Source organism: Esox lucius, chromosome 10 (genome assembly GCF_011004845.1).
Source record: "Esox lucius isolate fEsoLuc1 chromosome 10, fEsoLuc1.pri, whole genome shotgun sequence".
Lineage (NCBI taxonomy): Eukaryota > Metazoa > Chordata > Actinopteri > Esociformes > Esocidae > Esox > Esox lucius.
The window spans coordinates 24,702,148-24,727,813 of NC_047578.1; the positions used below are offsets into that span (position 1 = coordinate 24,702,148).

The window sequence follows — 25,666 nt, forward strand, 5'->3', positions numbered from 1 at the left end:
AGTGCTTGAAGTCCTTTTGTGTTTCCAATTCAAATTACAAATTTGAACCTCTTGATAAATCAGATACAGTGCAAAAAACTGTAAATTCACAAATAGATGAAAACAAAAAATGGGCTAAAACATTTAAACATAATGCAAGTGGTAATAATAAGAATAATTATAATAAGAATGTTATGTAATTATAATGATAATCAAAATAACAATAATAACCGTAATAATAACAACGATAACCATAATAACAACAATAAACATAATAACAATGATAATAACAATAATAAACAAAAAAATTATGATAATCACAATAATGCTCAGCTCTGTAAGCATGATCAAGCCTGGCCTTCTGTGTAGGTGTCATAGACTTACAGAAGAGAGGTCCCATGGAAGAGTCTATGAAGCTCTTTAAAAGAACTTTCATGTGAAGGGAGATAAAAACAGCCACGATATAGAATGGCAATAACCTGTCCATAAACCACAGCTTTGAGTCAGACCCCACGTCTGATGCAAATCCAGTCCATTCCTCTTACCTTGTCCTAACTTACTTGGAAGATGAACTGGCCGCAAACACAAGCCGCCAAGTGTTCGGTTTGGTTGAAGCTCCCGGGTAATGGGAAACCCACAGCTTTAAAGTGAATCGAAGGGGCATGCTAACTACATGTTGACCATGTCAACCGCAGCTCACCTGAGCCCTGTAAAGGACCCTCTCTGGTAAGAACGCAAATGGATCCAGGACCAATCCTTGGAAACGCTGAACCATTGGTCGCTAACTTACAGGTCAGTATGACACACTTCTTGTAGGTGTTGCTCATTATCAAGTCCTTGCTGGAAAACAAAATCGAATAGCACAACACGATAGCCTTCTTCCATCTTCCCTTGTTTCTGAGGGTTTGACAAGATGGATTTTGGGTTCAGCTCTTTCTCTGCTCTCACTTGCCTCTCCTCTCCTCTCCAGACATGCCCGTGGCTTCCTCTACTCTCTCTGTTGCTCTTCTTTAACCCAAACCAATAGAATAGGTGACTGAGGTTGAACTATAAGGAACGCTCTCAAAGTTCTTCCTCTTAGACCTCCGTCTGCAGGTCAATGATGTCCTGGCTGACCATTGGGATGGTAGCTCCAGCCTTCTCCCACTCCACCTGCAGAGGCGAGGCAGCCAGGGGCTCCAGGTCCTTCCGGACCCAGGATGGGGGTGAATGCTGCGTCCTCTGGATCCCTTCCCAAGGTCTTTCCACTTGGGGCTGCTGCTTGTCCTGATGGGGTGAAAGCAGTAAAGCCATGAGTATTGGTATCATTGACGGACCCACATTTGGATTCTGAATGTTCAGTGTGATAATACTGGACATATATTTCTATGAAAGATTTTCAAACGGTTTAAGAGCAGATGAAAGGTTGTTCATTGTAATGTTCCTTGTTTATTTCCAATGACTGTCAACCAACTTCAGTTTACTTAAAAGTCACATTAAGTATGGGTTAAAGGACTCACGCTGTGGTTTGTCTTGTCACTTCCTCCTGAGGACACACTCCATCTCACAGACTGTAGGGATGAAGAAAAACATATTTAAATGACCTTAAAAGACTGTACCTACAATGTCTATGAAAGTGCTGAGGTCACCGTGGTTTGCTGAGGTCAATATTCCTCAGAAACAAAATGTTTATGTCCTGTAAATCAATACTGTATTTCTGCATGACGAATTGGCTTAGAATGACCTCTCTGATGGTATAGTTATTAATGTTGTCTAGTCTAGCAATTATCAATTTATCTTCTGCTGAATTTATCTTAAATTAAAAGGACTAGAAAAACTAGTCTACCTTGCTGTCTGAAGCAGGAGATTCTCTGTCATGTTTCTCAGCATGATGTAATTTCCTATTGAGATCCTGGAACATGTTCTGGTGACGTTTCTTTGTGTGCATGATTTTCTACAAAACATGGGACAAAGAAAAGTAGTTAGCAAGTGACACAAAATGGCTCAATTTGAGACAAATCAAATTTCATTCTGTTCAACTCAATCTGGATTGTTAGATTGTCAACACATAAGCACATGAGTGTGGTCACATTTAGTTCTCTTAGGGTATTAGACATTTATAAATGAGTCACTGACCTAGTAATTGTTATATAATGGTTGCATTGGGTACATTGTAAATACAAACCTCAAAATCTAACTCAGCATAACGGGACTTCTGTCTCTCCAGCGAACTCATAGACAGCGTGGAGATGGTCTCGCTCTTGGACATCATGGAGTTCATGGAGTCAAAGGTATCTCCCAGGCTGCTGTGGGTAATGTGAGACTCGCTGGACATGTTGTGAATGTTCTGGACGGGAGAGTCCCTCTCCGAGTAGGACACGCTGACCCGGTCGGACGGTAGCGTCTTGAGTCCAAAGGCAGCCTGAGGCTCGGCGAAGGGCCCACTGAGATGAACCAGCCTGGTCTGAGGGAGCTGCTCTAAGTTGATGTTGTACTTTGACTGGTCCTCTTTGGGTTTGCGAAGGGTGGAGGTGGTGTTGGGCAGCAACACGTAGCCGCTACCGTCTGGGCTGCTCCCCTCTACCTGGCCACGCACCAGGTCGGCGTCCAGCTGCTGGAAGAGCTCACTGTCACACACATAGACGGGTTTCCCACAGGTAGGGTCCATGCCACCCTGAAGGCGGCTCTTCTCCCTCTTTAGGGTGAGTGTGTGGCTGGAGTACTCGGGCATGGCCTGCATGTGAGCCTTGACGGTGTGGGAAGGCAGGGTATGGAAGTTGGAGCTCATGGGGTGGGGCATCTGGGGTGGGAGGGGCATCTTCTCTTCACAGGAGGAGTTCATACCACCTACAAGGATGACGGAGGAGGCAAACAGGTAAGAAGGTGCACTTGCAGTAAGAAGCAAACATTTTTGATTATTTCTGTTGATTGAAAAGGATTGAAGGGATGGGCAAATGTAAACAACAGAATATAAATGTTTTTCTTTTACATAGACTAAGATATATTCATTCTTAATGGAATCATCCTCCAGGAATGAAAGAGCACTAGGTAAGTAGGTGAATGGAAAAATGGTTAGTGAGTTAAAGAAAGGAAAGAGGCTCACCGGGTCTGTTGGAGTCAGCATCCTTCTCGAAATCAGACTGCAAAATACAAAGAGATTGGTTTTATTAGTACTGATGGAAAGGGTGTTTATATGAAACTTTTACAGTGAAAACACCAAATGTTTTTTTTTATTCATAATAACTTTATTCAAAATGTTATAAGTGTAACAAAAGACACTTACCACAAGCTGGGTATGGTGGCTGTTTTGAAGGGAACTGCCAGAGTCTCCATTGCCATCATCCTTACGGTCAACAACCCTGCATTTCACTGCCTCTTGGACCTAACAAAATGGCAGACAAATGCCCAAAAAGTCAGCTGAATTCTGAACAGCATTTGTCAATATACTTTACAGACAAAACCCCCCAAAAATAATAAAATACTAGAACAATGAACAACAGAACAATAGAACAATGAAAACATTTGTGCTTACCTCTCTACGCAGTATGCAGTGCACCATGACTATGATGAACCCTTCTAGGGAGTCAAAAACGGCAAAGAGGATCTGGAAGAGAGCCGAGCGCCGGTCGGTCATTGCAAGGACGGCAGACATCCAGGTAAGAGCCAGCAGCGGCAGAATCACACAGGAGCTCCACAGTGATGCTCCCGCTCGCTCTTTCAGCTTCACGTCGGTGATGCCGTCCTTGGACACCAGTTTGTTAAAGACCAGGATGCCGATGACCATGTTCACCTGTCAAAAAGGAGTGAAAGAAATATTAGTGAGCTACTTGGTCGTATAATACGGAAGGGGTCTTAGAATGGTCATTTATATTCATTTTAAGATCTTTCATAATGATGAGGATACGCAAATTGACGCATACCAGAACAACAGCAGCAGCTGGTCCAACGAACGAATAAAGAAGTCCACCCTCAAGAGAGAGCCAACAGCTGCAGGGAAGCAACAGAACAAGACCAATTATTACACGAGCTTGAGATGGGGGGGTCAGATGGAAGGGGGAGGGATATAAAGGAGGTAAGTACCAGACAGATTGAGGTTACACTCACTAATTGACAGTGCCATATCCCTTAGCCTTGGTGAATCCAACAGACACAGCCACCACCAGAGCAGGGAGTCCTATAAAACACAGAGGAGAGGGGTGGGACCGGATTAGGATGGAACAACAGAATACAAAAATGATCCCAGTCCATATGAGGAAATACAGTAACAAAGACTTATGGAAATGCACTTCAAATAGGGCTGCTCGTTGTGGTAATTATATTACAATGATCATAGGCAGTCGGGGGCAGACAGACAGAGAGACAGACGGAAGGCTGTTTTAAAGGCCGCATACCCCAGCCCAAGCAAAGGAAACGCTTTCGGATGATGCGGTTGCGCAGACGGCCCATGACAGCCATGTAAGACTGCCAAGCTTCCGTCAACACCCAGCAGAAAGACGAGAGGAAAAAGAAGTGAAGGAGAGCAGCCACCACACCACAAACCACCTGAGGGAACATGGGAAGAAGAGAAAGAGAGAGAAATACGGTGTCAGGGGGGCAGTTAATCTCTGAGGCCCAAAAGCAGAAAGTCAATAGCACAGAAGAAGAAGAACGAGAATGTGGAAAAAACAAAAGAAAGAAGAAAGGGATAAGAAAGATAAAAAGAAGAAAGAAATAATATAATGGATTGGTTTGGAATTCTCCCTACCTTGTTGCGAGCCTGAGTTTGTCCAACCAGAATGAGGGCATTGGAGCAGATAATGGAGAGACAGAAGTTGATGAGGATCACTGAACGCTCCGAGCGGATATACCTGGAAGGCGGAAAGGAGAGAAAGTGAGGAAGGGAAGTAGACAAGCACACAAAAGATGTATGATACGGCCAGAATTTGGTGGCACTGCTTTGAGGGGGCACTTACTTCCAGACGGAGACATAGATGATGATGAGGAGCAGCAGGGTTAGCGAAGAGACCCCACAGCCAACGATGAGTGTCACAGAGGGAAGTTGATTCTTGTCCATGTTCTGCAGAGAGGAAACAACACATTCCCTTGGCACGGTGCACAATAGCTAACACACAGACAGACAAAAACGCGTCCGACACAAGAAAATGCGTAGACTCAATGCGGACAGACTGGCATTCAGCCTTGTGGGTCTGTGCTCTGCTGTGCTATCTGGAGTAGCAGACGGCTCCCTGTGGGCAGACAGCTGAATGGCACAATTAGGGCAACGGCTGAGGCAAGGTGACCCCAAGGTGAATGTGTCAGAAAGATGAAGCGGCGAGCCAAAGACACGGGCAAGGTCACAGCATTTCCCCATTGAGCTTTTGAACCAGCAAATGAGGCGTGGAAGACAAAGAACATTTATCTCCTGCTATGAAGCAAGAGAGGGCTAGAGAGAGAAAAAGAAAGCGAGAGAGGGAGAGGGAGGGAGAGAAAAGTGGGGAGAGAGGAGAGAAAAGCAAGAGAGAGAGAGAGGAGAGAGAAGGAGAGAGGGATAGAAAGCGTGACAGAGAAAGAAATCTCCCTTCGATTTCAGAGCTTTGACCATCTAGTTATCACCAGTTATGCTTTTCAGCCCTCGCTGTAGGAGTGTACAGGTGGATTGTTATCACCTGTGCATTAATCTGCCACCCCTTATCCTCCAACGCCTCTGATGACAGCTTAGTGCCCTGTTTGTGTCAGTGGCTGTGCCTGTCTGTGTCTCAGACAGCCCTGGCACATTGAACCCTTGGCCGCTTGCACCAGGAAGAGAATTTCGCGCTTCTGTTGGCACTACTGCTGATTCACCTGTTGGGCCGCAAGGGCACCAAAACTGAGGAGAGGGACCCAGCGGCTCACACACGCTCTGACAAGCTAATTGGTTGGGGCTTATTGCCTCTCCCGCCTCCACACCGCTTTGATAGCTTTCGCTGGGGTCGAGTTCATTTAACACCTTTGATTAATCTGCATCACCTTGGTGCAAACGAGACACAGATGAAATGCACAAGGAGTTGTGTTCCGGTGCCTTTAAGGTGGAAGCCTTTCATGGCAAATAGTCCAATTAAAGCCTTTTGATAGGGGTTAGAAATTGTGGCAATTATCAAGAAGTGGGAAAAGGCTAAAGTTCATGCTGAATATTGAGTGGAGAAAATTGAATAAAAAGATGTAGGCTGCAAATGGGATAAACCTATGAGAGGAAAATGAATTAGCATAATCCCTCCACTGGATTTTTATTATAAGCCCATCTCTAGCATACAAAATAAAAAGTACAATATGCTGCAGATGACAGCCAAATACTAAATTAGCACGGCAAATATGTTTAGAAATCTATCAAAGCACATTTCAGAGGCCCCCGAGCCAGACGGCTTACAGCAGCGAGTTGAGCTGAACTGCCTTTTGCCCAAACTTTCCGCAATAAGATAGAAGAGGAACCGGGGCAATAGAGCTCTGTCTTCAGTGTCTACCTTCGTGTCTGTCTAGCTGGGTTGATGCTGCCATGGGCTATTTAGTGGGACTGGAAAAATGGAACTGCGAGATTGACCTAAATACGATCTATGTCTCGATTCTGCCCTTGAAACAATCCCAGTGTTTCAGGTTTCCTGAAGAAGAATGAGTCCTTTACGCCACCTATGAAGTGCACATTCTCCATATGCATCAAGGTTCGATTACCCAGCATGCAACGCTTGAATCAGGGTTCCACTGGTCAAGGTTAACTACACTGACTAACAGCGGGCCACTCCTGGCTCTTTGACTGTGAGTCCAAGACACGTTTTTCATTGGTGCAGGGCCCAGGAAGCAGACCATATCGAATGAGAACAGAAACACTGCAGTGTCTGGCTTTTCTCTCCTCTCCTCTCTCCTTAATTCTTTCCTCTCCGCTCCCACACAGCTGGCAGGCAGAGGGGAATGTAGTGGAAAAAGTCCATAGCACACGTAGAAATATTATCATGAGATGGGCAGAACTGTCAATGCACAACCAGACGCCTGCCTCTCATTGGCCAATATCTTTGGCATTTTTCAGAGCAACACGGTGCAGCCCGAAGACGGTGAGATGGGAGAGAGGGGGATACGGGGATGAGGGATTGAGAGGTATTGGCAGACGAAATGATTGACGCAGCTGGCCGCCGACTATGGGGCGGATAGAAGGCGGGGGTTGTTGTTGTCTCACATACACAGGTGGCGCTGTTGCTGCCCTTTTCTTTTCCAGACTGGCAACTGAGACAAATCAAATCAACGATGACAACAGGTCTAGAGACAAACAAAGGCCAGATAAGATCTTTCATGTCCAGACTGGCAGTGTCTTCCACTGGATGCAGCAGAATGATGCAGTCCAGACTGACTGACTGACAGACTGTGAGTTAAATATAGGCAATATAGCTATTTGGTCGAGCCCATCCCTCACCAAGTGTTAGCATTTGATCTTGCTATGTGATCTATGCAGTGCAATTTAAGGTAACAGTACGCCCAGTTAAATAGATTTGGAGATAAAAGTACATCAGTCCCATCTGTTGCTTTGTTCATTGCTGCAACCTCAGCAGCAGCACTGCTAAAATGGGCAAACCATCTTCTTTTACCTGGGGGTTTGTAGGGGGAGGGTGATTGCTTTTCCTCAATATCTCAGTTATCAAAAATCACATGGACTGAGCTTGCGCTGCAGAAGTCGTTACCAGGGCAACTAGAGGATGAACTGCTATGGAGGCACAATCTAAACGAGATAATTACACATTGCCTTCGCTTCGTACAATAGAGCTCTATGCACATTGACAGAAGGGATAGCGAACATTCATCAAAGCAAGCTATGTCCCAATAATGCATGCAGTGTATTAGAATGCCATTAATTAATGAATTAATAAACTTGAAAAAATGCAAAAATGGAATTAAAGCATAGATCATAATAGCAGGAGGAAAATGACCTTTCTTATAGGATTAAACCATAAGTACCCGAATACCCCGCGATACACGTTCTTCAAGTGACGCCTGTGGCTATTCACTCTCTTTATGTGTAGGCTACAATTAAAACATTTCGCTGTTTTTAAACAAGAATGTATCTGCTTAATTACAAATACTATTAAGTGGCCCATTTGCTATTATTAATGCACATACAGGCATGCCACTTCCTAGAATACAGTACATTAATTAATTGGAAACCATCTTTAAAATGTAACGATTATTATCACCGATATTTGACAGTTTTCATTAGTATGGAGTGTTATAACAACCGGAGCTTAACATACTGCTGTTATTTATCTGGTAATTAATATCACCAATCTATCAAATCTTATAGGCTATATGGTCAATGGCACCAGCACAGAGACAAAGAGAGAGAGGCTGGCAGCGCGAAACCGAGTATTCGAAAACAACGCCTTCGTTTACATTTAATTTCCTTCATTACACATAACGAACTTGAACATTCAAGAAACACAAGGTAAAAGCGGAACACTTACCATATCAGGGTTTAGCCGCGCTAAAATGGCGAAGGTGGAGAGACTATCACACACGCATTTGGTTCTGAATGAATCAACGACGACCGCTCTGCAGCTACGCGCAGACCAAGATCCAAGCAGCGAAGAACTGCACAGGGCGAGAGTGAAGGGGAACAGCGGGTTATGTGAGGGAACATTTCTCAGAGAAATACATCATCTCTAAAATAAGACCACATAAAACACTGGATGCCCAAACTATTTACAGTATCAAGTCTTTCCAGAATACATTATTTCCCTTAATGTGATTTGTCCTCACATCTAAATTGTTATTGCATTGTATTAATATACGAATTAACCTGCTGTATTCACAAGACAAGCAGTTTTTGATATAATGAGCAGGTGACAAAGAGTCACTATGACTCATTCTAATTGTACTTTTAAATCCTGAAATGGTGTTGCCTATGCTGTGCGCTAAAAAACATTTCTGATATTACAAAACATATTTGAATGTAATCTGGATCATTTCAAATCTTTGGCAAATCTTTCCCAAACAGGCAGTAAACACAAGATGATAAACATGTGCACACCAAGCTTATAGTCCATACAATGGATGATGGGGATTGTAGAAAACAATACATTTCTTTCACTTACACTCAAATCTAGGACAAAAATATATGAAACAGGACAGTGGGGTTTCAGTAGACGGGATTTCATTTCTGGTGTACTTCTGCTAAATAGGCTATAGCCTTCTAGGTCGCCCATGAAAATTGTGCTGAACTCTCATTTAACATGGCTACTTTGATGTTTACGCAATCGTATATCCAGTTTTAAACATACATTTCTTTGCTCTATTGGCCAGGAAAGGTAGAGAATGTTTTTGTTGAATGTGGGCAGTGGGCTGGATTTGAACCTATGCTGCAGTTGTACTATGCCATAAACAACTTTTCTCTGTTTTGGATGTCGACGAAGGTCTTCTTGAGACAAAGAGCACACCTCTGTCATTGATGAGCACTACAACACTTTGTAATACGTAGTCTCTGTTACCTCAACCAGCAACAATCCTGCTCACTCACAAGGCGGAACTCTAAAACAGTATGGTGCCATTTTAGTTATGCGACACGGCCCCTGTTTTGACACATGGGGGTAAAGTGAGCTGGCTGAACTGTGTAGAGACAGATGCTGTCGCCTCGCAATGTTTCACATGATGAACCGTGGCCCTGGGCACGAACTACCTACTAGTGAGCCTGCCAGAGCGCAGGGTTGTGAATCTGTGAACACCATCATCGACCAGCCCTCCTGCTCTGACATGAGCCCACACAATGTCAACGCACAGCAGGAATGGGGGACGAGGGGGAATGTTATCTACGAGAAAGGAGAATTTGGGCTAACTTGACTTCGATGGGTTAGAGGTTGTAAGATCGAGTCGAAGTAAGACATTGCACCTCAGAGAGGCTTCAGTTACAGTAAATGTCTGACTTTAGTTAGGAATGGTTATCGGATGGTACTGGAGTCTTATGTGTATCACTCAGCATCCCAATTAGAAGTGGACAGTAACTTCCAGCTGCTTGGTCTTTATTTGACTGTCATAGACAGTTGAGCGCAAATGGACATGTAGAATAATGGCATCTACCCAGTGAGACTGCTAACCAAATAAGAGGTGCTTCCCGGATGTATGTATTGAGCCAAACTCAGAGCGGGGGCATCTCCTGCTCCCCCTGTCATCCATTTCCTCTACTCATTCTCCCATCGACGCATTAATCACATTCAAAATGAATCAAATTTCACTGGAGGCACGTACCCCCTGAGCCCCCTCTGTAAAGTGTACAAGTGAATTATATTTCCTGTCCTGTTCCATGTTTTTCAGTGTGTCTTTCGTGTACCTAAGGCTGCTTCTCTCAGGTGGAAAGGGATGTATATGTGGAAGGGGATGTATATGTGGAAGGGGATGCATTTTGGTGCTTATCTGTGCTCCACAAAAGTGTACAAATCAAATCTAAATGCAAATGCGCCCCCCCCCCCCCGTGTTTCAAGAAAACATAGATGTTCAAAATGGATGTCTATACTGTAAGTAGTGCACTGCTTTAATATATATATATATATATACAGTAAATATATATACTGAATTCCTTTTGAGATGTACTGTAAGCCCAAACAGGGGAGGTTGGACGGTATTCATAATGTCACTTCTTGTTAAGTTCGGTTAACCTCGACAATTACCAAAAGGACACTGCGAGAGCTGGATTAAGGAGTCTCAGCATCGTCTTTGGATGATGACCTTTCATCCATCTAGCTTTCATCTGTGTTGTTTCCCCCTCTAGTAAGTGTGTGGTATAAATTGATCCAGATGATCAGCTCTAAGGAGGACAGGAGCTGTAATTTCATCAAGTACTACACTATGTGGAATAATATGTGAGAAGATGGCCTGCTATCCGTATAACCCAAAGAGATGGGTCATGTCTACATAGTCTATGTGCTCTGCATGCCCTGCTGTCGAGATGATTGACATTTTAAGAGATCCAACACTACAGCATCACAGCGACTCACAGTATAGCTAATGGATGAATGCTCCTATGAAGTGGTCGAGGCCGGAGCGGATGGAAGTCTTAGCTTTCCGGAATAGCCAACGATCACCAAATGGGCTGACAACAAGTTGAGGCTTTCGACATTTATGTATGAATGTTATGTATGGGCATTAATAGTAATACATTTATGAATGGTGGTACACAAATGGGATGTAAACAACATGAGTCACCACTTACGTTTCACTCTGTTCCCAGGAGATGCAAGTTTCATTGATGGTGTCCTGGAAAGAGATGGCAAGCTAAGTATTGTAGCAAAAGAAAAGCGTGGGAAGTGTAAATGATGCACAGTCGGCGTTCTCTATATCCGTGTGTGAGATGCAACAGCCCAGTGCTAACTACCATCCCACGTTTGTCACTTGGATAATGACGCAGGCAAATTTAACCCTAAGGGGAGTTGTACTTTTAAAGGTCCACTAAATGGGTACTTAATAAGAACTTACGTTTTGGATGTGGGGGAACTCGATTTCCACTGGGGAGGACAGCAGGCCAGGGGTGGGCTTGACTATAACAGTGACTACCTTAGAGTTGAGGATGGTGCTGTTACTGTGGAAAGAGATGAGGGGACATTTGGTCAAACAAAAGCAAAGGTTTCAAAACATTCCATGGGAGTGTTTCCTGTATTTTCTATATTGGCAAGACTGGGCAGGATATATCAGGGGAATACTCAAATGATTCAAATAGGTTTTTGCACGTTGAGTCTTAGCCACTGTTAGAATTCAACTGAGAACTGTCTACTGTCTCCAAGATGGCATTATACTATCATTAAATTAGTGGGAAACACTTACTTTTGGAAGGACAGGATAGAGCTGAGGTTTCTGTAGAGAACAATGCCGGTCACAAAAGCAGAGGTGCCCTCTGTAACAGACCAAACACAGATATTATTACTGTTTTTCTAGATGAAAAAATGGTGGATGCCAACAGGAATTAGATAACCAATTATTAGAATGTTTGTGGAATTGTTAGTTTGATAATTTCAATCTCATTCTTTAATCAGCCAAATCTGTGAGCTCTCAGTGCAGGTGAGTCTGTGGACTCAGTGCTATATCCGATAGAGGTTGTGAATGCACATATATGTAATGTTGTCTCACCAGATGGCTTGATGGACAGAGCATCGCGGGAGACAGAGATCTTCTCCTCAGAGGTCCTGACCCAGTCCATCATGCCTCGCCATCCCTTTACTGGAAATGTAAAGTCAGTGGTCATGGCTGTGGGGCGTTTATGGATGCTCAACACTGGAGATGAAAAAAGAAAAAAGGTGCTCCGTTAAACAGTATTCCTCAGATACATTTTGAGTACAATCTAATCCAATTATTGTCTAGTAAGTACAGTTCATTGAATTTGGAACAAGCCAAGTCCATGACACTTTCAGGCTTCACACATCATGTCTTTATCTGTCTGGGAATCCTGTGTGAACTGCAATCATAAATGCCGCCTTCGCTTCAGCCCAGACAACATGGTAAAAATCAGGTGTGAGTTTTGCAATTTTTTTTGCTTTTCAGCGATCTTATGTAAAACCCAGCTTGCAGCTAAGATTTCTCCCACGTAATTGGTTACATGCTGGATGGCGTTAATCTTTGCAACTATCTTTCGCCTCCAGCTAAACATATTTTGGATGCTCAGGTCTTGTGCACTCTTGAAGATGAATAGCGAAGGAGCTAACTGATGCTTTTTCCCTTGCTAATGTAGATAGAACTTCTATTCAGTGACATGATTAAGATGGATGCACTCTGTGGCTGGATAAAGGTAAAGATAAATAATCTCAGCCAGTCAGAGAGCAGCTGGCAAAGGAAATAAGGGTCTCACCTAAATTCTCAGTGACTTCATAAATGTCCTGGAAGTCCTTCATCTGGATTCCAATCATATCCACAAAGTCCTCAACGAGCTGCAGGAACTCCTTGACGTTAGTGCCCATCTAGTAAAGAAGGACAAAAAAGGAATAGGGGAGAGCATAGGTTAATCCAAAGGAAAGTCACTAACATCCCACAGATGGTTGGAAGTTGGTTGAGATAACACCATTGCAACCATTGCACAACCACAAATGGTTGTTATCTGGTTGAAACAGCATAGAGGAACAATCATTTCACTCTATAGGCCTTATACAACACGGTACATGTTATATCTTTCCAATACTAATCTCATTCTTTCACAATGGAAAGAATCCTGAGTAGTGGAAATCATAATTGTCCAAAGTGGAGCCACACTGAAGCAACAGATTGTTGATTCACTTTTATTTCGCCCTATTTTTTTTTCAAACCATTCTCCTGGAAAGATAGGGAGGGCTCTGACGTCTTACTGACGCAGGGCTGTAGCGATGTGGGCGAAAGGTGTGTGTACATCTGTGCAACGCATATTGCACGTTGTGTACGCGTCGGTTCTTTACAACGACCATAGTCTGTGGGTTGGAAAGGAGATGCGCAGATTGTAGGGTGGGCGTCGTGATTCTCTCTCCCTGCCTGCCTCACTTGTCCTCTCTGCCCCAAGCGTTAACTCTCTCACAACTGACACACTGCTAAATTCCTAATCAGTTTTTCTTTAGTTTGCCACGCAAACGGATATACCATGAATGTAAGCCAACTGGATTTTCCCCCAGGTTATATTCATATGTATTAACTTTAGCTAACAAGGTAGGTTACTGAGAACACATTCTTTGTTACAATAACAACTTGCATGAGACCAGAGGCTAAATTTAGCTTAGAAAATGTGAGCAGGTGTTTCATCTTTCACAAATTAAAATCAGCATCTTGCAGAATGTCATGACGAATACAGAAAGCTGTACATTACTTTCAGCCAGTTTTGAAAAGCAGAACAAAATTCCTTCTCCAAAATAAAATTTGAATTGGTATGTGGATTAGAATTAATGGACATTTCTATAGTTTTCTATTAATTTTTTCATTATGGTAAATTAAGTCAGACATTTTAATAAACATCTAAACATATTTGGAGCCATTTTAAGCTTAAATACACTGAACGTTTGGATTTCTCAGGGGCAGCTACATTCTTGTAACAATAGGATGATCAAATTAAGACATGGCTTCTGTAGAAAAAGAAAACCCATTAAAACCCTCAAGAGTCATCTGATTTAGAGCACTAGATGCTGAAAGTGAGTTCCATGGATTTCCACTCACCACTATTCTTATTGGTCAATGTGGGATACAGAGAGAATTCTTATTATGTTTTTATTTCCACATTGTAGAATATTAGAGAATACATCAAAAATAGCATATGTAATCATGCAGTGACCAAAAAAGTGTTGAATGCCAAGAGTGTGCCAAGAGTGTGCAGAGCAATCATCAAGGCAAAGGGAGGCTACTTTGAAGAATCTAAAATAAATGTATAATTTATATAACCACCTTTGTGGTTACTAAATGATTCCATATGTGTTATTTCATAGGTTTAATGTCTTCACTATTATTATACAATGTGGAAAATAGCTAAAATAAAAGAAATACCCATGAATGAGTGGGTAATTTTATGTTTTCTTATTGATAGAGTCCAAAAAGACCAAAGAGAGAGCGAGGTGGAACAACAGTGTCAGGGAATCAAACCCATGCTATAGGATGGTGCGAGGTCAAAGAGGGTATAAATTCACATGACACTTGTTCTGTTGCTTTCTTGAATTTGAGCCCATTCATGTTCAAATACAATGGTGTCATTTGGGGTCCATTCTCTTCATAATTTGGGACTGAGTTTCTTGTTTGGGTGATAATCAGATCATGACCACCTCTTGTTGTCTGGTCCACCCTCAAACACGTCGCTAACAACCCAGAGAGAATGTGCACCCCACTTCTGTCTGTCAGTAACATAAACCTTAAAAAGATAAGCTCAAACACACTCTCTTTCTCACACACACTCACACAGTCAAACACACGTACGCTCATTCACACCCGTTCGTATGTCACAGTGTCTAAATGCCCTGCAGGAACTTGTCACCTACCAGTTGTGCCTCCTCCCATTTGCCATGATGTTCCTCTTTCAGCAGGTTGCTGATTGTCTGGGCGTAGTTCTGTAGGAGTGGGGAATATGAATGATAGGCGTTAGACTTGATTAAATTAAGTGTTGCCAAATAACTTTTTCCAGAGGAGTGTTAAGACATAAACATGACACAATTACAGGCCCAGCCGACCTTTGACCTGTAATCAAGCTACTTTGCGCAGTTCCAGTGCCAATGCATGTTAGTATTTTATTTTCAAATGCTTGATTCAGAAGTTGCACAAGTATCTCTCACTGACCTCCACATCAGCGTTGCTCAAGCTATACCCGGCTCCCTTGTAGATCTCTGTGGTGTTTCGGAGGACATCCATGATGGAGAGCAGGTCTCCGCTGTACTTGGTGCCCTCGTCAGAGGTGGCTCGCAGTCGGGAGATTACCTCAGGAAGCCCATCAGCCATCAGGCCCTTCTGAGTTTTAGCAATGCCGTCCTGGGCCTTTGAAAGAAGGATGGTTGAGTTCAAACACTAGGTCCACAATACTTTGGTCTAAGTACTCATAAATATGCTTGAGAACACTGCTGGGATAAACCATATACTGAGGAGAGCCATATGTGTTTTGAACGGCCTCCAGGTTTGGAATATTTTTTAATGACTTGGAGGAAGGTCTGTTTGTGAATTACATCTCTGGAAACTCTTTTCTGGTACTGGTCAACTTACCAACAAGGAAATGTCCTGGTAGTTCTTGGAGACGCACTTGATGTGGGTTGGGTTCTCCCAATATGCGAGCCCTACAGCGCCGAGGGTGCAGCGGCGCAGGATAAAGCCTGTGTATGAAAGAGTCCCCAGAGGTCAGCAAGAGGTCATCGCACACAGGGTTGGCAACGTAACAAACGACTGAAGCATGCACTGTACAGGAATGAAGGGCAGCAGGTGTTAGGTGCACTGTACCAGTGGAGTCAGATGGGCAGGTTACGGCAGCCATATCTCCTGCAGCAGTTCTCTTCCATACAACGTCACCATTGGATTCCTCCTGGCAGATCTCATGGGGTTCTGGAGGAAAAAAAGGAAGCTTGGTTACACCCTTTTCTTCTTGCATCGAATCAAAGCGTGGCTCATTTTCGTGTGTTCCAATGTTTGAATACTATTATGGCGTGTTGAACTACTTCTATGCGCCTCGCACGTTGGTCTTTGTTTATCGACTCTGACCTGGGCATCTTTTCTCATTGCAGCGTCTGAGGTCTCCTCTCTCTCCAGGGCAAGGCTCTCCACCAAAATAAGGTCCTTCGCACATCCTCTGTCTCTGCTGGCTTCCTCCACCACATGTCTTGCTACAGCTTCCCCATGAGCTCCAGGACAGCCAGCGTCCGTCAACTACGGAGAGACCAAACGAGAGGTTAGTGAGCAACAGCCACACACCCGACATGTTCCCATCACACAAAGAATGCTGAAAACGGGCCTGAAGAGGTTTTCCATGGCAAACTTGGCGGGCGCCTTCTTCCTACCTGGGCAATCTTTCAGGAAGCAGTTGACGGTTTCAAGCCAATCGCCACGGCACTCTGAGCCTCCGTAGGACGGTCCGTTACATTCGCGCGTTCTCTGCTTGGTACCATTGGAGCAAGTGGCAGAGCAGGGGGACCAACCAGACCATTCATTCCATGCACCGTCCACTAGAGGGAACCAGGGTGAGAGGCAGAAGTATTAAGCACCAAAAGGCCTAGGGCTGCTATTGTAATCATCATGACAAAGTTACCATTAACAAAGATGTCCTATTTTGAGGTTAGATAGAATAGCTCTATACGTTTCTTGTCCTTTGAAGTGTGCACCATTACATTTTTATACTTTTATTGGATACAGGGAGGAAATATCAACCGATTTCCTACATGGAATGACACACAAACCTTAGTAATACAGTAAGAGACTCATCAAATGGCAGAGTACTCAATACAGTAAAAAAAAAAAAGATCTTCTGTAATGTGCCAATCTCAATATAGTGCACTGCTTTTGCCAATGGCTGTCACATAAGAGCATTGGTCACAAGTAAGCGCACTTTATAGGATTTGGGTCAGAGTCAACGTTTCCCAACAGGGGGAGAGGCCTAATTAGGAGTCTCTGGAGGAGATCGGATTCCATTGCTCCCAGAGTTCCAGCTCATTAAGTCAGCCCTTCAGGCCACACGGATGAGCAGAAACCTTTTTTCCCACTGCCAAGTCCAGTGTCATCTAAATGGGAATGGATGGGGGACTTGATTCAGTGCAACGCTCTACTTTGAAAGCTGCTCTAAGCACCTTCTCCATTGTCTTATTCATTGGTGGGCTACTGGATGGGCAAGAAGGAAACCTGACTGCAAAAATACACAGCATGACAGTTTGAGGGTAATTACCATCATTTTTATGAATTCCCACTCAAAAGCTCTAAACCCTTTTTCAGAATGATAATTATCAATGTAATGCAGGCTAAATAGGTTTTTTTCTAGGAAGCCAAATAGATTATTGAAGACAAACTGTCCCCAGAACTCTCAATTTCAAGTGAAATGTGTATTTTCTTCCTAAATTTAGTTTTTCCAAAGTAATGACATTAATTTACAGTGGTCGTCTCTCGTTGGTGCTTAGGGCCATCTACTGTCCACAGAATGACACTACAAGGCCAGGCAAATGAAACTAACCAACTCATTTCTATTGAAGAGTGGCTGAAAGTCACTGATATGCAGAGCAAATAACAAAAAATTACATACACCATTGTTGTTGTAATCACAAAAACATTGAAGTGCTGAGTGGATGGAATATTCATGATTGCAGGTGAGAGAGGAGAGGACTATTCCACTTCACTGTCAGTGGGCGGAGGTGTTTGTATCACCGGAGAGAGACCCGGAGCTTAGACATTGCTGTGAGTGGTGAGGATGACCATGAAGTGTGTGTGACTCACTGCCTGAACTACCCATGACTAATCCCTGAAGGCTTTGTTCGGCAAATTCAGGACGTCAGATGTGATGCCAAACCAACCCTTTACTCCTATGATAACAGCCATCACTAAAGCAATTCAGTGTCATTCAGAGCGGGTGCCATATCAAGCAAGGAAGGATGGGAGGAAGAAAGAACCCTTGAATGTGGTTTAACCTTGGTCAGTGAAGAACATATGTACAACCATGTATGTACACACTGTAAGTTCCTGTGTGTAGACGAGTATGCTAAATGACACATGTAGTTGGGAATGTAATTAAAAATGTAATAGGGCATACCTGGGCAGACTGCGATGTTGCAGAACTTGGTCTGTTTGACGGGCCCGTTGCAGGGCTCTCCTCCATTCTGGGGCCCTTTGCATGTGCGGGTGCGGTCACGGTAACCACGGCCGCAGGTGGATGAGCACAGGCTCCATGGAGACCACTCATCCCAAGCTCCATCGACTGAAAACAAGAGGAAAAACGTCAGCCCTTGTCACCATACCAATTTTGTTTATTCATAGTTCAAGTTTATTTGACCTCAAAATGAATATGAATACATAGAGGTAACTTAGTCTGATTGTGATTATTATTCAGTATTAATATTCAGGCAGGGGACAACAAGGGACAATTTCATAAGAAATCCACTAGGTGGAGTTGTTATCTTTGTCATAGTTGCCAACCTGCCTAGAGTTGATTGTGCACCCAAAAACAAACACACACAGACCACACTAATGAAATGCCACTCACCGGGGCAGACCATTGTGTTGTTGCAGGGTCGGTTCTCGCGGAGAGGGCCAGTGCACTGCGTGCTGTAGGATGAGGTGACACAGAAACGGGTGCGTGCCTGCCAACCTTCTCCGCAGCTCACTGAACACACACTCCAGGGTGACCACTCATCGACGGGTGCAGCAGAGTTCACTATGAAGGTCAGGGGGCAAAGAGTCAGTGCTAGAGCTCGGGCAGCTGTAACACTTCATTAGTAGCTGAAAATTATACCTACCTCAAATGTTATGTATTTTAACTGACTTCATTGCCAGAATGTCCACCTCACCTGTTTGAGTGGCTACGACTCCAGTGCTAGGAACATCAGTGCTCTCTCGCTTAAGGCCGACAATAGACGCCAGGGCCTGGCTACGGGCGCGCACTTGACCTGTAGTGATAAAGGCAAATGGCAATGTAGTTTAGATTCAACTATAGCTTCTATATCAAACAGATCAGATAGTAAGTTGCTTGATAGAGATTACTTGGAAAACAAGTAATTGGCAGGTAGACTCACCAATGCAGGGCTGAGGGTTGCAAGCCCGCCCCTCTTCGACCACACCTTCACACACACTCTCCTCTGGCTGACAGGCCCGGTTGCGCACCTGGACTCCACCCCCGCATTCCATGCTGCACTCTGACCAGCGGCTCCACCCACTCCAGCCCTCTGAAGAAGAGAAGAGACACATGGCATGATGCACAAGTCCAGAGACCAATCTATCTTGAGGATGATAGAATAGACTGATTTATTCAAACCATGTCGTAACCTGTTAGAATAGGGCAGTTGATAAAATGCTACAGATCAGTAAAAATGTAAATGAATCACTCAGATGAAGTGCTTCAAGGATATTAATGCAAAAAAAATGGGTAATTACATTACATAATATTGGTATGCTTGGATGAAATGCACAAGGACAGCTCTTTTGTGCAAAACCAAACCCGATCTAACGTTTTATTTGAAATGATTACTTGCTTTCAGTGCCCGGGAAAAGTATGTGTTTGCAATACTGGCGTGTTGCTATGGTTACCTCAAGTGCTCAGCTTGGATTTTCTGTGCCCACTAACTCTGTGTGTGGCCCTCGCATCCGTCAATTAACCACCCCATCCCCTTGCCTAACTACGCCCACCCTGCCAGGTCTGCGGAGCCAGCAAACATGTACTCTCTCCAAGAAATCGAAACGGGAACCGACTCTGTGCACTGGGACTGATCCGACCACTTAGCCTTATGGGGCCCTGTAGAGTCTTCCTAATGAACTTAACTTCCAACACAGGATTCTGAGGCAGCAAAGGGCACATCTTCATTAGGACCCAAAGTTCTAGAATGCCCTACAGTCTACATAATTACCAAGCCCACCATCTAAACTGCATGTCGCGCAAAGTTGACGAGTCGGAAGGCTGTGCTTTCGAGGCAAGACAGCCCCATCAACAGGATCGAGCTCTAGTCTAGCCTCCGGTGGGTGTGATTACAAAACCAGACACATGGAGACTCGGACACTGAGCGTAACACAATTAGCAGGCCAGAACTCTACTCACTCATGATCTCTGCGTCGCGTGCGATATCACGTCCAATGTCACGTCCGATGTCTCTTGGTGTTGGGACGCACTTCTCCAGGTAGACTCCTCCGCGGTAGCAGCCGCCGGGCCTCCTGATGGGGGTCTCCCAGCACTGGCAAGGGGTGTTCATGATTCCACAGGGGTTGGGATGGCTGCTGGTGGACAAACAATTTTCAAGCCACTGGCAGAGCTTCTGACAAGCTGGCATGCTGGGGTTCCTCTTGCCCACCACCAGGAACTCGGCCTTGAACTCGCCATCGCCCTCTCCCTCTGCCATCTCCAAGCCGTTTCTTGGCGCCACCTTGCGGAGCTGCAGGAACTGCTTGCTGGACTCCAGGTAGGTTACGGACGTGGACGCGTCGCAGAGGCCAACCACTTCGTCGAAGCTCTCCATACCCAGGAAGGTGCGAGACGTCTCGATAAAGGAATCAAACTGGAAGGTTTTGACCTGGCGAGGCAGGCAGGAGTCGGTGGGCTTGGTGATCTTCATGTAGACAGTGTATCGGCGGGGGTCTGGGTTCTGCAGGGTCCAGGAGCATGGTGTGGAAGGCAGGTTGATGGTCGATGAAAACAAGCCAAAGAAGCGGCTCTGCTCCAGGGTGGCACAGGTGTCAGATGCCGGGCCAGACGGGATGCTGGAGGTCAAACCGAGGAAAGAGAGGACAAGGAGGGCCACAAAAGGCAACGAGATGGGAGATGACCACTCCATCATGTGGTCGCTTCAATAGGATGGTGTAAGAATGTTCCTCTTTATATTTATGGAATGGGTAGCGACTTGGGTTGCCTTGTTGTTTTTTTCTCTGAGGAATTGGACTGGGGAATTGGAGTGGGAAAGGCAGGCAGAAGGGTGTCCAATATGTTTCTGTTAGACGAGAGGGAGAAAAAAAACACAACGGGTTACTAAGTGTACTAATTGTTGTATCAAGACAAACCAAGCGGTGGGGGTTCCTTTGAGAATTCATCTTCAGACCTAATAATATTAGTTTTACATATCATTCTCATTCCAAACCAGTGCTGTGTTCTCATTCTCCTGATTACATTTACGTATCTGATTGTTTAGTCTGATTAGCAGAGCTGTGTATTTCTATGCAGCAGTGAACTGCTCCTGTGAAACAAATGGTCGGAGTATCAAGGGTATAATAACTGTGGGGCCTGCAATTATGGTCCTTCACAGTGGGCTACCCTCCGCTCACTCTCGTTCTTTCGCTCTCTCTCGCCATTTCCTCCCACACGCAGGAATGTGCTGCTGAATGCTTTCCAATGTGCGTCAGGATGACGTCCATGCCCGTGTGTTGCTACTGGGAACGGCAGACATCGCAGTAGTCACTCAAGGTACTTCTCCGTGGAAACAGAAAAGTGCGGTACCATGGTAAAGTGAAGAGTGTTCGAACTTAGGGATAGACAAGGTGCATGGCCTTTTTTTGACCCTTGTCTGTGACATTCAAACATGAAGAAGCCTAAGTTATCAAGAGACCCATTCAGGCAGGACTGAAGTGAGTCTATTCGGTTGCCTGTTCCCACAGAGAACATGCAGCTGCAGGGTGCATTCATTAGGATGACACTCACGCAACCTAATTTATTCTGGCCACCCTAAATGTGTTTTGATGTAAAACAACATATAATTGAGGATATGTGGTTGAAACATTACAACTTCCTGTGGAGAGTGATGCTTCATTTTAACAAAATATACCTGTGCAAAGAGCATACGACATGTATGTTAATGTAAAGGACTTTTTATGTGGCATCTTATCCTTGATGAGGTAGCACATTGTCAAGGTGTTATGGTGAACTAGCTTTTAATGACCCATAGAGCATAGGTGGGAAGAAGGAGAGAGCAAGGCTGTTGCTCAGCAACAACATTCTCAAGCATACAGGGCTACTCTTCCCGCCACGTGTCACTATGGCAGCCCAGTCTTCTCAAGCAAAATGACTCATGTCTGAAAAAGACCTAAAATATTTCTTATCTGCCGACAGTTGGTGAGTAATTCGTGAATAATTTATATTAGCAAGACTGTAAGGCGGCTCAAACTATTGGCTAAGTTACTGAGTGGGCAGAGGAGCAGGAGGTACAACCAGGTGCAGAACGATATGCATGAACATGTGCCATGCAACTTCAGCAGTGCCCACTGCTTCATTTGTTCTCTCCACAACAGTGCACCTGCACCCTTCTGAGCTGGACCACAGCTTTCTCCATCCTGCCGTCTCTGCAGCAGCCTCCTCCCTCTCACCTGCCCTCTGTGTAAGACCTATGCTTTGCGTGGGTGTAGGTCATGTCTCTCACCCTCCTCGCTTCCATCCACCTCCCAGGAACTACCCGGAAGCTCCATGAATGGGCATCTCATGGACAGAAAAGAAATACTGTCCTGCTGTCATGTTTACAGCCTCTTGCTTTATCTGGTACTCTTTGTCTGTCTTTCTTTCTGTCTCTCTCTCTCTCTCTCTCTCTGACTCCTTCTTTCTTTCTCTTTCTGTCGTCAAAAACATTTCTGAAAAAGCAGACAGCCTGGATGTTAGCAGTCCGTAGTTATGGAAACAGCTGTTATTTATTTTTTGTGCAACTTGGTGTAAAATTGAGAAGAGGGGAAAGGGCTAAATTACCATCAGACGCTCTCTCTGTAGCTCTCTCTGTTTGTGCTGTGAGGCACAGTTTTCAAGTGGCACTTTCCATCAGATATGATGATCTGCTTTGCATAACGCCATGTTACCAACAACACTAACATCCCGGCGGAAAAATATTCCCTTTTCTCCTCAAGGGAGTTGCACTTAGGAAGGTGCACCGCATAATTTGAAGAACAATGATCCGCGGAAAACACAGGAAATCACCGGGAGTAGACACAGTTCCCATGGCTGAATGGCTGTGATGGGTGTGTATGTGTGTGTTTGGGGGGGTTGGGGGGGATGTGTGTTGCTGTTGCTGCTGTGGTTGTTTTGACTTCTCTACAAGCTGTGTATCTACCTGTGTCTGATCATGCTCTATTAGGCTACCATTCTATTACCACACAGTCAGTACAGATTGTTGTTGGCTGTGCTATAAGCTGCATATGCTATGGATATGGATGGGGACATCTCCACTTCTCTAAAGATCACGTGCAGCAAGTGAAGATCACTGCTGCCTTAGGGGCCAGACCCATTCCGGAATCTTCCATCACTCTGTACGTTTTTTATGCAGTGGTTGAAGAAAGGGAAGATGAGAGTAAACCAAACTGCAATTTAACCATCTGTGATGGAAGCCCTGGGGGTGGATGAGGGGAGGAAGTGTAGGCCATTTTTCTTTTATTTTCTGTCCCCATGTTTCCTTTCTCTGCAAGATTGCTCTCTTTGTGCAAAAAGGCAACAAAAAAAAAGAATTCAGGAGGAATGCAAAGACATTGGGATGACCATGGGAGCAATTTAAATGGCTCCTGTCGTTTATTTTCCGTTGCTGCCATGTGCACGCCAAGGCAGGCACATGCACAAACAAATCAATCACTGTGGCCGTTTGACAATCCTTCTACAAATCTATGCTACACAAAGTAGAGGGACTTAATAAGGGAACATAACAAAGCCCCTGACTAAGGAAGTTATTGTGATGGTACTAAAGAAGGGCATCACTTTTGGTAACCTTAAAACATGCCTATTGTCTTTGCAATATTTGCATGTCTCTGTTGTGTGTCTCTGAATAATCAGTCCTAATTATTCACATAATAATAAGCTCTAAACACCACAACCCATAACCTTACCCCTCTGTTTTTAGGACTCATGTTTTTAGGACTCATGCTTTTCAGTTGCTGTGGCGACAGTGTGTTTTCCCCATGCGCTTTTGGTGGTGAAGGTTAATGTTCAAACCTCACACTGCAAGTTATTGACTGACTAAACATCTGTATTCAAACATCCATTGTAATCCATCAAAACGTCACATAAAGACTAAGCCAATGAAATTATAAAACAACAAGTACAGTGATTCCATGCATTATTTAGAAACACGTCCAAGCAATATGGTCAATAAAAAGTTGTTCTGGTTTGATATTAATTTAACAAAAGTAAACTGGAATTGTGCGGTAGTTAGTGGGGTATTCTATATTCATGCAATATGAATCGAACATCGTGCATGATCAAATAATAGCTTCGTATCAGTCCTCTTCATCAATTTCAGAGATGCAGGGTTTGACTGAGACAATCAGCAAGACTGGAGAATTAAACAGTGATCATAGGAAAATAGGCTACTGTTTATCTGCTGGCAAAGAATGTACACTGAGAAACTTTAGGAGGTTGTGCAACCTGTTGATGAATGCAATGAGTCTGAGCCTACCTTTCTTCTCTTTGTGACAAAAGACAAAAACGTAACCCCACTCGCACGGCAAAATTCTAATAATTTATAATTAACATCCCAAAGAGTGAGACGTGCTGTGTCTTGTTTTTGTCCGTTGTAATGCATTCTAAAGTAACCATACACGGAATTAGACAGAGGCAGTGGTAAATAGGGACATTGACGAAATGCCTACTGCCAGCTGAATGCAAACTCTAATTAATATCTCCAGGGAGAAGCAACTACGAAATATAGGTATCTGGAATCTTTCGGGATGGTACAATGTTTAGATTTGTACAGATCGGTGTAGCTCATATGAATCTGGACGGCTATTGATATTAGGTGGAATAATAGTTTCTATACTCTCCCAAAAGACTTTTGAGGTTAGGGACTAGGGTTTGACAGGGTTTTGTACAGCGACTGGTCCCGAGCAGTCTTGTTCAGAACCATGGACAGCAACCAGAACGGAATCTTGTTCAGCGCCATGGACAGCGAAGAATATACCATATTTTCTTTCTGTACCATTTACACACACACTTTCAATGGGCTCTGCACTGCATATACTCAACTTAAGCTAACATTCCAGCATTCCAACTCTACAAAACTCAGTCAGGACTTAACATTATGCAGAGACAACTTCCTCACATAAGCTTTCATGCAAACACTAAGACGAAGCTATATGAATTGCAAATCCGTGTATTTTTCCAAGCACGGTGCGCCATTCACAAGATTCAACTGTCAAACATACAAATATCAAAACACATGAATCAACAGAAAGAAGGATATAGGCTACTTTACCTTGAGAAAGTTCTGTAAGTGCCTTGTTAGGGCAGTATGCTGTGCACTTTCAAACCAAACGTTCACAATTTCTCGAACTGGAAGCAACTTTCGATGTCTTCAGGTTGTCATCGCAGAGGGTTCGGGCCAAAACTTTCAGCAATGGGCGACCGGCATAAACAAAATGCCAAGTCCAGACCCGACTGTGTCGGATCTTATCCCAATTTCTCTTGCAGTGTCCACTTCAACAAGCAATGTAAAATAAAATGACTCTGACCAAACTCCAAAGAGTGTACTACCAACTTTTATTGGTTGCTAGATCCAGGTGAACTGGCTAAAGCCAAATATCGAATTGATTTTATATCGGAGCTCCAAAAAGTCCAGAAATCAGAAGATGTGTTCTTGTCTTTCCTTTACGAGCTCCAATGTAGGTTTGTTGGTACTTTTAC

General features: G+C 44.1%; 1 protein-coding gene across 1 annotated transcript; it reads right to left on the reverse strand.

Moving 5' to 3' along the window:
* Positions 1 to 229: 229 nt before the first annotated feature.
* Positions 230 to 25,666, reverse strand: LOC105030120 (adhesion G protein-coupled receptor B1). The gene is made up of 30 exons (XM_020050038.3): positions 25,239 to 25,666; positions 20,135 to 21,017; positions 19,119 to 19,268; positions 18,894 to 18,992; positions 18,590 to 18,760; positions 18,140 to 18,304; positions 16,407 to 16,571; positions 16,111 to 16,275; positions 15,853 to 15,954; positions 15,622 to 15,728; positions 15,205 to 15,399; positions 14,910 to 14,978; positions 12,779 to 12,887; positions 12,064 to 12,207; positions 11,761 to 11,830; positions 11,416 to 11,518; positions 11,153 to 11,196; positions 8,415 to 8,541; positions 4,911 to 5,014; positions 4,703 to 4,805; positions 4,350 to 4,500; positions 4,063 to 4,132; positions 3,879 to 3,945; positions 3,491 to 3,748; positions 3,242 to 3,340; positions 3,062 to 3,098; positions 2,144 to 2,805; positions 1,805 to 1,912; positions 1,479 to 1,529; positions 230 to 1,245 (listed from the first exon to the last, which is right to left on the reverse strand). Exons 2-30 carry the CDS (start codon positions 20,865 to 20,867, stop codon positions 1,057 to 1,059), a joined length of 4,617 nt encoding a protein of 1,538 aa, XP_019905597.1. The 5' UTR covers positions 20,868 to 21,017; positions 25,239 to 25,666; the 3' UTR covers positions 230 to 1,056.